Source organism: Rhinoraja longicauda, chromosome 27, assembly GCF_053455715.1.
Source record: "Rhinoraja longicauda isolate Sanriku21f chromosome 27, sRhiLon1.1, whole genome shotgun sequence".
Taxonomy (NCBI): domain Eukaryota; kingdom Metazoa; phylum Chordata; class Chondrichthyes; order Rajiformes; family Arhynchobatidae; genus Rhinoraja; species Rhinoraja longicauda.
This window is the reverse complement of record NC_135979.1, coordinates 24,653,048-24,669,474: the sequence shown is the minus strand read 5'-3', so window position 1 is coordinate 24,669,474 and position 16,427 is coordinate 24,653,048. Positions and strand designations below refer to the sequence as shown.

Here is a 16,427-nt window from a genome sequence, read left to right as displayed (position 1 = left end):
TAACTGCAGATGCTGGTACAAATCGATTTATTCACACAATGCTGGAGTAACTCAGCAGGTCAGGCAGCATCTCGGGAGAGAAGGAATGGGTGACGTTTTGGGTCGAGACCCTTCTTCACACTGATGTCAGGGGGGCGGGACAAAGGAAGGATATAGGTGGAGACAGGAAGATAGGGAAGACAGGGAGATCTGGGAAGGAGGAGGGGAAGGGAGGGACAGAGGAACTATCTAAAGTTGGAGAAGTCGAAGTTCATACCACTGGGCTGCAAACTGCCCAGGCGAAATATGAGGTGCTGTTCATCCAATTTCCGGTGGGCCTCACTATGGCACTGGAGGAGGCCCATGACAGAAAGGTCAGACTGGGAATGGGAGGGGGAGTTAAAGTGCTCGGCCACCGGGAGATCAGTTTTGTTAATATGGACCGAGCGCAGGTGTTCAGCGAAGTGATCGCCGAGCCTGCGCTTGGTTTCGCCGATGTAAATAAGTTGACATCTAGAGCAGCGGATGCAATAGATGAGGTTGGAGGAGGTGCAGGTGAACCTTTGTCTCACCTGGAAAGACTGTTTGGGTCCTTGGATGGAGTTGAGGGGGGAGGTAAAGGGACAGGTGTTGCTCCTATACTCAACTCCTCTCGCTATGAAGGCCAACATGCCATTGGTATTCTTCACTGCCTGTTGTACCTGCATGCTTACTTTCAGTGACTGATGTACAAGGACACCCAGGTCTCGTTGCACCTCCCCTTTTCCGAATCTGACACCATTCAAATAATAATCTGCCTTCTTGTTCTTGCCACCAAAGTGGATAGCCTCACATTTATCCACGTGATACTGCATCTGCCATGCACCTGCCCGCTTACCCAACCTATCCAAGTCACCCTGCAGCCTTATAGCATCCTCCTCGCAGTTCACACTGCCATCCAGCTTCGTGTCATCTGCAAATTTGCTAATGTTACTTTTAATTCCTTCATCTAAATCATTAATGTATATTATAAATAGCTGCGGTCCCAGCACCGAGCCTTGCAGCACCCCACCAGTCACTGCCTGCCATTCTGAAAGGGACGCGTTAATCCCTACTCTTTGTTTCCTGTCTGCCAACCAATTTTCTATCCATGTCAATACCCTACCCCCAATACCATGTGCTCTAATTTTGCCCACTAATCTCCTGTGTGAGACCTCATCAAAGGCTTTCTGAAAGTCCAGGCACACCACATCCACTGGCTCTCCCTTGTCCATTTTACTTGTTACATCCTCAAAAGATTCCAGAAGATTTGTCAAGCATCATTTCCCCTGCGTAGGTCCATTCTGTTGCTGCTATCCAAATGTGCCATTGTTACATCTTTGATAATCGCGGTACACTCCTAGTGGATGCATTAGTGATAATTTTTCAAAACTCTTTAGATTCTGGAGTAGTTCCTGAGGATTGGAGGGTAGCTAATGTAACCCCACTTTTCAAAAAGGGAGGGAGAGAGAAAACGGGGAATTACAGACCAGTTAGTCTAACATCAGTAGTGGGGAAAATGCTAGAGTCAGTTATTAAAAATGGGATAGCAGCACATTTGGAAAGTGGTGAAATCATTGGACAAAGTCAGCATGCATTTATGAAAGGTAAATCATGTCTGATGAATCTTATAGAATTTTGAGGATGTAACTAGTAGAGTGGATAAGGGAGAACCAGTGGATGTGTTATATCTGGACTTCCAGAAGGCTTTCGACAAGGTCCCACATAAGAGATTCGTATGCAAACTTAAAGCACACGGTATTGTTAGGCGAGTGGGCAAATGCATGGCAGATGCAGTATAATGTGGATAAATGTGAGGTCATCCACTTTGGTGGCAAGAACAGGAAAGCAGACTATTACCTGAATGGTGGCCGATTAGGAGAAGGGGAGATGCAACGAGACCTGGGTGTCTTGGTACACCAGTCATTGAAAGTAGGCATGCAGGTGCAGCAGGCAGTGAAGAAAGCGAATGGTATGTTGGCATTCATAGCGAGGGGATTTGAGTATAGGAGCAGGGAGGTTCTGCTGCAGTTGTACAGGGCATTGGTGAGACCACACCTGGAGTATTGCGTACAGTTTTGGTCTCCTAATCTGAGGAAAGACATTCTTGCCATAGAGGGAGTACAGAGAAGGTTCACCAGATTGATTCCTGGGATGGCAGGACTTTCATATGAAGAAAGACTGGATAGACTCGGCTTGTACTCGCTGGAATTTTGAAGATTGAGGGGGGATCTTATAGAAACGTACAAAATTCTTAAGGGGTTGGACAGGCTAGATGCAGGAAGATTGTTCCCGATGTTGGGGAAGTCCAGAACAAGGGGTCATAGTTTAAGGATAAGGGGGAAGTCTTTTAGGACCGAGATGAGAACGTTTTTTTTCACACAGAGAGTGGTGAATCTGTGGAATTCTCTGCCACAGAAGGTAGTTGAGGCCAGTTGATTGGCTATATTTAAGAGGGAGTTAGATGTGGCCCTTGCGGCTAAAGGGATCAGGGGGTATGGAGAGAAGGCAGGTACGGGATACTGAGTTGGATGATCAGCCATGATCATATTGAATGGCGGTGCAGGCTCAAAGGGCCGAATGGCCTACTCCTGCACCTATTTTCTATGTTTCTATGTTTCTATGTTACTACATGTGGCTGCAATTCCTGGTTGTGATTGAGGGGCTCTCACAAGTAGTCCACCCCATTCATCGAGCCCTGGAAAATGCCACTGTCCAATGCCACATGGGTTTATCTGCTGGAAGGGGATGGAGAACAGTGGGGAGCAGGGACGGTCAGCCGTGCAGTGGAGGCTGTGTGTGGTCCACATACCCAAAAATAGACCAAAACACAGGGACACAACAGTCAGAGTGCTTAATTGTTGCATGTACCGACATGGGACAATGAAATTCTTACTTACAAAAGCCAGCACAGTGATAGAGCTGCTGCCTTTCAGCGCCAGAGACCCGGGATCGCTCCTGACTGACTGCGGTCTGTACGGAGTTTGTACATGCTTTCCATGTGACCACGTGGGTTTTCTCCAGGTGCTCACGTTTCCTCCCACAATCCAAAGACGTACAGGTTTATAGGTTAATTGGGTTCGGTGAAAATGGTAAATTGTGCTACTGTACAGGGTGCTCGATGGTCGGCGCGGTCTCAGTGAGCGGAGGGGCCTGTTTCTGCATTGTGGCTCTAAAGTCTAAAGCCTATAAAAGACAATATACATAGATAATCTGTAATACACAAAATAATTAATAAATAGCCCAATATTAGCACAAAAGGTCATAAATCTTTAGTGCAACAATCCATAGTTTAGTTAGTGTTTATGTAGTTTTCAAGAGCCTGATGGTTGTTGGGAATAAGCTATTCTTAAACCTGGTTAAAGTTCTGTCTCCTGCACCTTCTTCCTGATGGTAGTTGTGAAATGCAAGTGTGGCCAGGTGGTGCGAGTCTTCGATGATGCTGGCTGCCTTTATGAGGCAGTGTCTCCTACAGATTCCTTCGATGGTGGGGGGACCAGTACCTGTGATGGACTGGACAATGTCCACCACTTTTCATAATCTTTGTACTCTGAATGCATTCAAGAGAGAGCTGGATAGAGCTCTTAAGGATAGTGGAGTCAGGGGATATGGGGAGAAGGCAGGAACGGGGTACTGATTGAGAATGATCAGCCGTGATCACATTGAATGGCGGTTCTGGCTCGAAGGGCCGAATGGCCTCCTCCTGCACCTATTGTCTATTGTCTATTGTTCCTGGGCATTCAACTTGTCACACCAGGCCGCGATGCAGCCTACTAATATGCTCTTCCATGCATCTGTAGAATTTTACAGAGTATTTGTTGATATTCCGATTCTCTTCCATCTTCAAGTAGAGGCATTGAAGGGCTTTCTTTATGATTGCACTTTCTGATGTGCTGGGCCCAGGAAAGATCTTCAGATGTAGGCATGCCCAAGAACTTGAAGTTGTGGACTCTCTCCAACACCCACCTGCCCATGAAGACAGGTTCGTGGATCCACGGCTTCCCTCTTCTAAAGTCAACAATGATCGAGATTGCAGCTGCTGGAACCTGGAGCAAAGACCAAACTACTGGAGAAACTCAGCGGATCCAGTAGAATCTGTAAAGGCAGAGGGATAGTCGATGCTTCAGGTCAAGACTCTGCAGCAGGACCTGCAATAACCTGCCAATGCCAGGCATTGAGATCTATCCTGATATACTCTGTATCAGGATTCCAAGCCATTGAAATCCCATTGAGTGCAATGGGCTCATTTCTTTACATAGACCGTATTACATATTGAGTCATAGCGTTACACAGCATGGAATCAGGCCCTTCGGCCCAACTGGCCCGACTTGTTCCTACATCTATTCTGACCAAATCCCTGGAATTGTCTCCCGATAGAGTGGGGGGAGGGCAGGGGAAGACCTGCCATTGGGTGGGGGTTGTTTCTCATCTCTCCCAGGAAGGGTGAATCAGATTGTCTTGTTCCACATCAACAGCCTCATATCTGATGCCAACAGAGCAAGCCGTTGATGTCGACACACAGAGCAGTGGCGGCTCTCTGAGTATCACCCCCTCAGTTCCTTCCTGCGATTGGCTGTGACTGGGTTCAGCAGGATATAAATTGCAGCAGCTTGTGCCCAGGGTATTGGACCCACCTGAGGTGAGACCGGCTTGTTGGAGACGGACACAGTGAGTACCAGAGGAGCTGTTTGTGTGTTGCTGACACACGGGACTGGCTGCTGGCTCTCAGTTGCAATGGATTGACACCAAGTGAAATGAAATGAATTGGGGATTTTTTTGTTTCAACAGGTTGGAGACAGGATGAAGCCCTTCGTGACTATTGTGCTTGTGATGTGCATTTACCTATCAGGATCAGACAGTGCAGGTTAGTACTTGTTCTGATGTGAGGAGTTGCTGAGTGCAAGCATCAGTCATGGTGCACCTGAGGACAGAGGTACTGAGGAGCATGCAGGGCAGGCGGAGACCAGATTCCATTCCCGACCTGTGCCGAGGTCTCCCCAAGCCTGTTTGATAGGACAGGAATGTGACAACACTTTGACAATACTTGGTGGGTGGGAGCCAGTGAACTCATTGAGTGCACTGTATGAAAAATGGTAAAGTGAATCATCAACTCCCAAAGTTTGTTGTTCTTCCCTGCACCAGATTATTTTGATCCTTGTACAGTTATTTCTGGTGGTGAAGAATGTCTGGTTTCATCTCTTTAGCACGGCGAGAATAGGAAGAGGGGACAGGTCGGGTGATACTAGGACAAACTGTGTCATATTTCAGGCAAACCATGAATCAATCACTTGACTCTGCAAAACTCCCCCTGGTCTCAAAATCGTGCCTTTGGTAAATGGCGCTTGTTGCTGAGGAGAAAGGTGGTGAGGGATAGAACATAAAAAAGTACTGCACGGGAACTACCGGCCTCCCTGCACATGGTCTGTAGCCCTCTACTCCTGCTGCCTTTCCCCTTGGCCCACCTCAGGCTCGCGGTTACCCGGTCACGTCCAGGCTCAGGCTCAAGGTCTGGCTGCTTCCCCTGGCACCAGGCCTGGCTCTCCCTCCCCCAAGAGACAGGCGGCCGTGCCCTGCTCAATGGGCCCCATCTGAGCAGGCGTGAATGCGTTTGTTCTACGCACGTGCGGATGCGGCGGCCATCTTACTTAACTACCAGATCAACGGAGCCCCAGCTGCGCATGCGCGGTTTTTTAAACTTTAAAATGTGAATAACTTTAAAAATATAACACCGATTTGAATGAAACTTCTTCCATTGGACCACGGGGTGACGGTGAGTCAGGTGGGCATACATTGTCGTGGTATCATGTACCGTTTTGGCTGTAGTTCAGGAACAAGGGAACAAACAAGAGTTTTAGTATATAGAAGATGAGGGCATAGATGGGGTGAATCAAGTAGATGGCATATGTTTAGGTTGAGAGGGGAACGATTTCATAGGAACCTGAGGGGCAACTGTTTTTTAAACAGAGGGTGGTGGATGTATGGAATGTTACAGGAAGAAGTGGTTGAGGCCGGTAGGATGATGCACACAAAATACTGGAGTAACTCAGCGGGTCAGGGAGCATCTCGGTAGAGAAGGAATGAGTGACGTTTCGGGTCGAGACCCTTCTTCAGACCGAGGCAGGTATGATAGCATTTAAGAGACATTTGGACAGGTACATAGATAGGAAAGGTTTAGAGGGATATGGGACATTCTAGGCTTCAGAATATCCTAGCGAGGGAAGGCGATCAACCGGAAGTAGTTGTGCATGTGGGCACGAACGACATCGGGAGGAAGAGGAAGGAGATACTGCAAAGTGAGTTTAGAGAGTTAGGAAGAAGACTGAGAAGTAGGACATCGAGGGTGGTTATCTCTGGACTGTTACCTGTACCTCGTGCTGGTGAGGGCAGGAATAGAGAGATCGGGGATATGAATGTATGGCTGAGGGGCTGGTGCAGGGAGCAGGGATTGAGATTTCTAGACAACTGGGATCTCTTCTGGGGTAGGGGTGACCTGTACAAAAGGGACAGGTTACACCTTAACAGCAGGGGGACCAACATTCTGGCAGGCAGGTTTGCTAGTGCTACACGTGTGGCTTTAAACTAAGTAGTGGGGGGGAGGGGTTGACAAACTGGGAATATGAAGATGGAATTAAAGGGGAAGCGAATACAGGAGAAATTGCAAAGGACTCTCGAATAAATGGGGAGGGAAGTTCTAGATGGGATAAGAGGGTAAGGTCAGGGCCAATTGTGACCGGTGTGAGAGGGGAGGTGAATACCGAAGTTAAAGTGTTGTATTTAAATGCGCGAAGTATAAGAAATAAAGTGGATGAGCTTGAGGCTCAGTTAGACATTGTCAAGTATGATGTTGTGGGAATCACTGAGACATAGCTACAAGAGGACCAGGGCTGGGAACTGAATATTCAGGGGTACACAACGTATAGAAAAGACAGACAGGTGGGCAGAGGGGGCGGGGTCGCTCTGTTGGTGAGGAATGATATTCACTCCCTTGCAAGGGGTGACATAGAATCAGGAGATGTAGAATCAGTATGGGTAGAAATGAGGAATTGTAAGGGTAAAAAGATCCTAATGGGAGTTATCTACAGGCCCCCAAACAGTAGCCTCAACATAGGGTGCAAGTTGAATGAGGAGCTAAAATTGGCATGTCGCAAATGTAATGCTACGGTGGTTATGGGAGATTTCAACATGCAGGTAGACTGGGAAAATCAGGTTGGTAATGGACCCCAGGAAAGAGAGTTTGTGGAGTGTCTCTGAGATGGATTCTTTGAACAGCTTGTACTGGAGTCTAACAGGGAGAAGGCAATTCTGGATTTAGTGTTGTGTAATGAACCTGATCTGATAAGGGGATTTGAGGTAAAAGAGCCATTAGGATGCAGTGATCACAATATGATAAGTTTTACTCTACAAATTGAGAGGGAGAAGGGAAAATCAGAAGTGTCAGTATTACAGTATAGCAAAGGGGATTACAGAGGCATGAGGCAGGAGCTGGCCAGAATTGACTGGAAGGAGGCCCTCGCAGGGAAGAAGGTGGAACAGCAATGGCAGGTATTCTTGGCAACAATGCAGAAGTTGCAGGATCAATTTATCCCAAAGAGGAGGAAAGATTCTAAGGGGAGTAAGAGGCACCCGTGGCTGACAAGGGAAGTCAAGGACAGCATAAAAATAAAAGAGCAGAAGTACAATAAAGCAAAGAAGAGTGGGAAGCCAGAGAATTGGGACTCTTTTAAAGAGCAACAGAAGATGACTAAGAAGGCAATACGGGGAGAAAAGATGAGGTACGAGGGTAAACTAGCCAATAATATAAAGGAGGATAGTAAAAGCTTTTTTAGGTATGTAAAGAGGAAAAAATAGTCAAGGCAAATGTGGGTCCCTTGAAGACAGAAGCGGGGGAATTTATTATGGGAAACAAGGAAATGGCAGACGAGTTGAACCGGTACTTTGGATCTGTCTTCACTAAGGAAGATACAAGCAATCTCCCAGATGTTCTAGTGGGCAGAGATCCTAGGGTGACGGAGGAACTGAAGGAAATCCACATTAGGCAGGAAATGGTGTTGGGTAGACTGATGGGACTGAAGGCTGATAAATCCCCAGGGCCTTATGGTCTGCATCCCAGAGTACTTAAGGAGGTGGCGCTACAAATTGTGGACGCATTAGTGATCATTTTCCAATGTTCTATAGATTCGGGATCAGTTCCTGTGGATTGGAGGGTAGCTAATGTTGTCCCACTTTTTAAGAAAGGAGGGAGAGAGAAAACGGGAAATTATGGACCAGTTTGTCTGACATCAGTGGTGGGGAAGATGCTGGAGTCAATTATAAAAGACGAAATTGCGGAGCATTTGGATAGTAGTAACAGGATTGTTCCGAGTCAGCATGGATTTACGAAGGGGAAATCATGCTTGACTAATCTTCTGGAATTCTTTGAGGATGTAACCAGGAAAATTGACAGGGGAGAGCCGGTGGATGTGGTGTACCTTGACTTTCAGAAAGCCTTTGACAAGGTTCCACATAGGAGATTAGTGGGCAAAATTAGAGCACATGGTATTGGAGGTAGGGTACTGACATGGATAGAAAATTGGTTGACAGACAGAAAGCAAAGAGTGGGGATAAATAGATCCCTTTCAGAATGGCAGGCAGTAACTAGTGGGGTACCGCAAGGCTCAGTGTTGGGACCGCAGCTATTTACAATATACATTAATGACTTGGATGAAGGGATTAAAAGTACCATTAGCAAATTTGCAGATGATACAAAGCTGGGTGGTAATGTGAACTGTGAGGAAGATGCTATGAGGTTGCAGGGTGACTTGGACAGGTTGTGTATGTGGGCGGATGCATGGCAGATGCAGTTTAATGTGGATAAGTGTGAGGTTATTCACTTTGGTGGTAAGAATAGGAAGGCAGAGTATTATCTGAATGGTGTCAAGTTAGGAACAGGGGACGTACAACGAGATCTGGGTGTCCTAGTGCATCAGTCACTGAAAGGAAGCATGCAGGTACAGCAGGTAGTGAAGAAAGCCAATGGAATGTTGGCCTTCATAACAAGAGGAAGAAGGGTCTCGAGTCTGAAGAAGGGTCTCGACCCGAAACGTCACCCATTCCTTCTCTCGCGAGATGCTGCCTGACCTGCTGAGTTACTCCAGCATTTTGTGAATAAATCGATTTGTACCAGCATCTGCAGTTATTTTCTTATAATAAGAGGAGTTGAGTATAGGAGCAAAGAGGTCCTTCTACAGTTGTACAGGGCCCTAGTGAGACCGCACCTGGAGTACTGTGTGCAGTTTTGGTCTCCAAATTTGAGGAAGGATATTCTTGCTATTGAGGGCATGCAGCGTAGGTTTACTAGGTTAATTCCCGGAATGGCGGGACTATCATATGTTGAAAGACTGGAGCGACTAGGCTTGTATACACTGGAATTTAGAAGGATGAGAGGAGATCTTATCAAAACGTATAAGATTATTAAGGGGTTGGACACGTTAGAGGCAGGAAACATGTTCCCAATGTTGGGGGAGTCCAGAACAAGGGGCAACATTTTAAGAATAAGGGGTAGGCCATTTAGAACTGAGATCCGGAAAAACTTTTTCAGTCAGAGAGTTGTGAATCTGTGGAATTATCTGCCTCAGAAGGCAGTGGAGGCCAATTCCCTGAATGCATTCAAGAGAGAGCTGGATAGAGCTCTTAAGGATAGCGGAGTCAGGGGGTATGGGGAGAAGGCAGGAACGGGGTACTGATTGAGAATGATCAGCCATGATCACATTGAATGGCGATGCTGGCTCGAAGGGCCGAATGGCCTCCTCCTGCACCTATTGTCTATTGTCTATTGTCTATTGTCTATTGGGACAAACATGGGCAAATGGGACTAGCTTGGATGGGCATCTTGCTCAGCAGGGACAAGTTGGGCTGAAGGCCCTATTTCTGTGCTGTATGATTGTTGAAGGGGGGAGAAAGCTGGAAGAGAGGTGGGGGGTGGACCAAGCCTGGCGTGATAAGTGGATACAGGAGAGGTGGGGGGGGGGGGGGTCGATTGGCAGATGGGTGGGGAAAGGCCAGAGATGCTTTGTCCCACTTCCTCCACATTTCCAACTTTCCCCCCACCCCCACTTCAACCAGTCTGAAAAAGGGTCACCTATCAATTCCCTCCAGAGATGCAAGGGTTGGACAAGTCTGTGATAATGTTGGCTGCTTTCTATAGATGGAGTCGTTAGTGTGAAGTCTGTGTCTGTGGGATGGATTGGGCTATGCCTGCAACTCTCTCTGCAATTTCTTGCGGTCTTGGGCAGTGCTGCTCCCAGACCAAGCTGTGATGCAAGCCGGCTGTGTGCTCTATATGGCACATCTGTGAAAGTTACTCCTGAGATACTCCTGCACTTCGTGCTGCCCGCAAGGCTACTCGTCCATTAGGCCCACAAATTCCTCCTGATCACAAACTCCACCCTCTCTGAGGAAAAATACTTCTTCTTCCCTGAACACGGGTCACCCATTTCACATCTGATCCAACTCAGAAACACAAGTTCTTTTAGGAAGGAGATGAGGAGAAATCTCTTTCGTCAGAGGGTGGTGAATCTGTGGAATTCCTTGTCACAGAAGGCTGTGAAGGTCAGGTCAGTGGATATTTCTAAGGCAGAGATAGATAGATTTTTGCTTAGTACAGGTGTCACTGCTTATGGGGAGAAGGCAGGAGAATGCGGTTAGGAGGGAGAGATAGACCAGCCAAGATTGAATGGCAGAGTAGACTTGATAGGCCGAATGGCCTAATTCAACTCCTGTTTTTTATGACAAAGACAACCGGTTACATTTCAAATTCAATTAACTACATCCATATCCTCATGTTTTACAGGCTTGCAGGGGAAGTCCTTGATCTTTCCAAAAAGAACAGCTACCAGCTACATCAGAGTATTCCAACGTAATTTCTCCAAATTGACTGCCTTTACTATCTGCTTCAGGGTTGCATCAGATGCCAGCTGGGACTACAGTTTGATCTCCTATGCAACACCTCGCCACCACAACGAACTGCTGATTTGGCAAATGGCTAATGGCTGGGTCTCCCTGTATTTAGGGAATTATATTACTCAGTTTTCCCTCCCCAAAATGAATTCCTTATTGAGACATATCTGTATGACCTGGGAGTCGAGAAAGGGTGCGATAACAGTCTGGGTAAATGGGGAACGCAGTCTGCAGAAGATCGGCACCAAGGGTTTGCATGTGAAAGGTGGTGGTCAGTTTATTCTTGGTCAGGAGCAGGACAGAGTTGGTGGAGGTTTTGACTGCGGCCAGTGCCTTGTTGGGGAGATGAATGACGTTAACATGTGGAGTTATGTTCTAAAACCCAGGGAGATTATGCTGGTAAGTGACAGCTGTTGTGGAATCGGAGGTAACATCATCCACTGGGGAAAAACAAAATATACAGCTGGAGGGAGTGTAGTGATTGAAAACAATAAGGATTGCAAAATTTGAATACATTGGCTGCAAAAAGCATTAAAATGTGCAGAGGGGTGAACAATCTCCTCAAACTGCTCTCGCTGAATATGCTTTGCTTTGCAATCTTTCTTCTCTAAACCAGATCAGTAGTAGAAGTAGTGATGGTGATTCCAGATTAAAGGGGTGTTTATATCAGGGTAAGGGACCACTCACTGACTCCTTCCTGTTTCTCATTTCCCTCACTGACAGGGTAATGGCTTCAAACTCAATACACAAAAGTCTCGGCCATTCTCCGTCACACATTGAGAGAGGGACGGGATGTGGGGAACCATGGTGGATGTCTACAGGGATCAGCAGGGTGTAAACCCCAGGGCACTGCCCCACACACTGAGCCCTGACTGAAGCCCTGGGACTGCTCAGAACGGACAAGTCCGCCCTCTTTAACCTGACACCCTCCTCGTCCATTCTGCCGAAGCCCTTCATCCAATCCCACCGGGAGCAGTTGGGCATCCCAGTTAAAAGGTGCAGCAGTACAGAGCGGTGTCCAGGGCATTTGGTGCCATCTCTCTGACACACATCTCCTTGACACACATCCGTGCCATCTCCCCGTGTAGACAAGAAAGCGCCAGGGACATGGGGGTGGTGGTGATGGGCAGACACGGACTGTGGGAAAGTCCCTGTGGTGGAGGCTGATCCTGCTCTTGATTTAGATTGTGCTGATTGGAATTATTACTGTCTCTCTCTGTATTACCCTCTTGATTTCACATTGTTTGTTACACCAAGGTTTGGAAAGCTCACAATGTGTTCTGTGCTTCCAGTGATTGTGATTGAACTGTAACATTGCAGTTTCATCAGCTTAATAAATGAGCATCAAAACTGAAAGGATCTTGTTTGTGAAATCTGTGTATGTGTGTCTGGTCTCCAGTTAACACTCGGTGCACTCTCAGTGTCCATCACTAATTTGACTCATAATGCAGCCCAGTGTGGAGCTGATCTGCTCACAGGGCCTGTTTCCATGCTTTGTAGGTCCATGACTTTATGAATGAACTATGAAAAATAGGCTGTGATGAGAAAAGATGTGTTCATGCACTGACCAGCGTTGTGGAAATTACACTGAGCCACAGGAATCAATCAGCAGACCACATGTTGCTGACTGGAATCTTGTGTCTGCTGGTCTTCTCTGACCTCCGCACTCTGCCCCTTGACACACCTTATAATTCATGGAGAAATAACAGCCAGGTTACACCCAAGACAGGATTCATCCCTGGATGCCTTTGGAAAGGTCAATGCCCAACTCATTGTTGGAGTGAAGTCCGATCATCAGCCTTTGAGGCACCCAGAACCTCACCATCCAAAGCAACTTTGTGCCAAAATGAACCAAACATCAAACAGGATGGCTTTCTCTCGAGGGGAAAGTACGCTGATTAACTGGTGTAGGAGTGAGAAAGAATCATGTCACACAGTTCACAGAGTTATGCAGCCAAGAGTTAGGCATAGTTTGTGCAATGAAAAGAACGGGTAGTTTCTCCTGCTGCATCCTCTGGTTTTGACCAAACATCTACTTTCTTGAACAGTTAACCAATTCTACCTCATTCAAGCCCTGAGCACAAAGGCAGTCAACGTGAGGCATATTGAAATCACCTATTATTATTCATTCAGCTAACAGTGAACTCTCTACACGTTTTCTCGTCTAATTTTATTTACATTTGGCAGGTCTATAACACAATCCCATCAAATTGATCATCTGTTCTTATTTCTAAGTCCACATACTGGATGATCCTCCAGGAATATCCTCTCTAAATGCTGCCATGATGTAGTCCCTAATCAAAAACGCATCACTCCCTCATCCCTTACCACCACCTCTATCAAAGTGGTGACATCAGAACCCCGGATTATTGAGCTGCCAGTCCTGCTCTTCGATAAACCACTACTTTAATTAATTTAGAAATCCAGGATGGAAACACGACTGGTCCACTGAGTCCACGCTGACCATTAATCACTTGTTCACACTAGTTCTCTGTTTTCTCACTTTCTCATCAACTCTCTACACGGGGTCAATTTATCGAGGTCAATTAACCTGCAAACCTGCACGTCTTTGGGATCTAGGAGGAAACCGGAGCACCAAGAGGAAACCCACATGGTCACAGGGAGAACTTGCAAACTCCACACAGACACACCCAAGGTCAGGATCGAACATGTGCTTCTGGCGCTCTGAGGCAACAGCCTCTACCAGGTGCTCCACTGTGTCGTCTTGTTTCTGTAATAGCTATAATTCCGTAGTAGCTATAATTAAATTACTGTTAAAACACAAAGTTCGTGTTTTAACACCAAGGTAAGAGCTCAACCAAGCAAGCCCATTGCTAAATAAGCATCTAAATTGCTTATGCACATTTATGCTAAGGGACAATAATTAACTCCATATTCAGTAATAAGCTGTCGACATGTTTACAAACATAGCCACCAAATGTTTAACCATGAGAAACCCAATCCCAAGGACATATGAAAATCTAAGATGCCTTTGCACAAGTTATCAAGACCTCTCTTCACTGGTGTTTTGTTGAGTTAGGCCCACAACACATTGGGAAGGCTCAACAGTTACTTCTGGCATCCCAGAACCACCCCCCTCAATACCAGTTCTCACCAACTATGCTACCAGTATGCACTGCTAAGTAACTATGTAAATATCTACCATGTAAAAGAAACTACAGATGATTACTTCAACACTCAAACAAATGCTAAACACTCGTATCCTGTCTTACACTTATTTTAACCCTCCATCACACAATCGTAGCATCACTAATATAATATTCCTATCTCTTGCACCAATCAATGCTGAGTTTATCTGCCCTGTCTGTCAGGAATCTTGCATTAAAATCAATGCAGTTCAGTCCCTCAGACCTTCCTCACTCCCTGTTTAGCCCCTGCCTGTTCTGTCTACTGACCTCAGTTGCTTTAACATTTATATTTGCCTCACCCTGCCCATCTGCCACACGACTGCCTTGTCTTCTCGCTCCCAGTTTAAACCCTCCCGAGCAGCGCCGGCAAATCTTCCCACTGTTACCAGCCAGTTGTGGTACAACCAGGCCCTCTTGTACAGGTCACCTGTGCAACAGACGAGGTCCCGCTGGACCAAGAACCTGATCCTTTCCCTCCTGCACCAGCTCCTCAGCCACACATTCACCCGCCCCCCCTATTCCTATCCTCACTAACATGGGCATTGGGAGAAATCCAGAGATTCCACTGCCTCTCCCTGTTTAGCCCCTGCCTCTGCCTAACCTTCCCACATTCTCTCTACTGGACTTCATCCCATGGCGTTGGTCCTGATGTCTGCAACAACCTCTGGCTGCTCACCCTCCCCATTGAGAATTTTGGAGTTCAGACACACAACATGGAAACAGGCCCTTTGGTCCACGCCAACCATTAATCCTCCATGCACACTAGTTCTCTGTTATCCCACTTTCTCATCAAATCCCCACACACTAGTCACAATTTACAGAGGGTTAATTAACCCACAAGCCCAAACATCTTTGGGGTGTGGAAGGAAACCGGAGCACCCGGAGGAAATGGATGCGGTCGCAGGGAGAACGTGCAAACTCCACACACACAGCCCCGAAGGATAGGATCGTACCCGGGTGTCTGGGGTCATGAGGCAGTAGCTCTACCAGCTCCGCCACTGTGCTGCCCTGCAGAATGTTCTGAAACCACTTGGAGAAGCCCCTGGCAGGCAACACATCACCCTGAAGTCTCCAGCATCTCCCCTCTGTCCCCTGACCATCACGGCCCCAGTCACCATGGTCTTGCTTATTTCTATGTACTGTACATCAGGGCCTGTTGTTGTGCCACAGAACCTCTGCTGCCACTCTCTGAAAGGCCACCCACTCACAACAGAAAGCAAAACGTGACACTTGTGAATGATGGGAATAGCCACATTGGAGTCCTGCCCTGTCTGCCTACTCCCTCTGCTCTCCTGGTGGCCGCCCAACTGCCTGCACCTGCCCCTTTGGTGTTCCCACCTGCCTAAAGCTCCTGTCTACACTGCCCTCATCGTCACCGATGTTCCTCAGTGAGTTCAACTGCAGTTTCACCAAACACAATGTGGTCGGTCGGCTCAGGAACTAGTTGGACATTCTTGCCGCAGGGTGGTCTCCAGGGATGCTGGCAGTTTCTCCTGCAGGAGTCTCTGACCGCCGTCTCTCAACCACGAGGACCACAGAGGAAAGGTGCCTCATCTGACCACCGCTCAGATTCCTCGGCAAAGCCCCAGCATTCTCACTATGGCCACTCCACTGTTGCTCAGCTGCTGTAGAAACCCCTCTCCAGGGACCGCTCACTCTGCATGTCCGGACTAAAGGAATGGGACGATGCAATCATAAAGAAAGGCCAGAGACGCCCCTACATCCTGAGAAGATTGAGGGGGTTTGGTAAGCCGACGGATGCTCGCTTAAACGTCTACAGGGGTACGTACAGTAGACCATATGGACCGGTTGCATCACGGCCTGGTTCAGCAACTCGAATGCCCAGGAATGAAGGAGATTACAAAAGGTGGTGGGGACTGCCTTCTCCATCATGGATGCTGACCTCCACACCATTGAAGGGAGCTACAGGAGGCACTGCCTCAAAAAGGCAGCTAGCATCATCAACGACACACACCATCCTGGCCAAGCTGTCAGTTCATTACCATCAGGAACAAGGTCCAGGCGTCTTGGAAACTATGATCACCTTGTTCAATAGCATCTTCCTAACCACCATCAGCCTCTTGAATGCCATGAAACTCCAACTAAACTATGAACTGTCTCTGGTTGCTCTGTACTTGGGGCTATTTTGTACTAGTTCGGGAGGATATTCATTTATTGATTTTTCCCCTTAATTATTTTCTCTCTGTATTGTGCCTTTTCTGCAGCTGCAAGAATTTAATTGTTCCGTTGTACATATGACAATTAAACAGTCTTGAGTTTTTTTATATTGCTTCACTTTGTCAACCTGTCACATTTATTCCCTAGGTATTTATTCACAAAATGCTG

The 16,427-nt window shown here is 47.1% G+C and overlaps 1 protein-coding gene across 1 annotated transcript; it reads left to right on the top strand.

Annotated features, from left to right (window-relative positions):
- Positions 1–4,791: 4,791 nt before the first annotated feature.
- On the top strand, positions 4,792–11,442 carry LOC144606747 (C-reactive protein-like). Its single transcript, XM_078423088.1, has 2 exons — positions 4,792–4,861; positions 10,826–11,442. The coding sequence occupies exons 1-2, from the start codon at positions 4,798–4,800 to the stop codon at positions 11,440–11,442; spliced, it is 681 nt and encodes a 226-aa protein (XP_078279214.1). The 5' UTR covers positions 4,792–4,797.
- The last annotated feature ends 4,985 nt before the right edge of the window (positions 11,443–16,427 follow it).

What these genes read in the sequence shown, in the direction of transcription:
- LOC144606747 (XM_078423088.1), top strand. Translation starts at nt 4,798, where the DNA reads ATGAAGCCCTTCGTGACTATTGTGCTTGTGATGTGCATTTACCTATCA. An exon ending in ATCAGGATCAGACAGTGCAG is followed by an intron (nt 4,862 to 10,825) that starts GTTAGTACTTGT and finishes CATGTTTTACAG; the next exon opens with GCTTGCAGGGGAAGTCCTTG.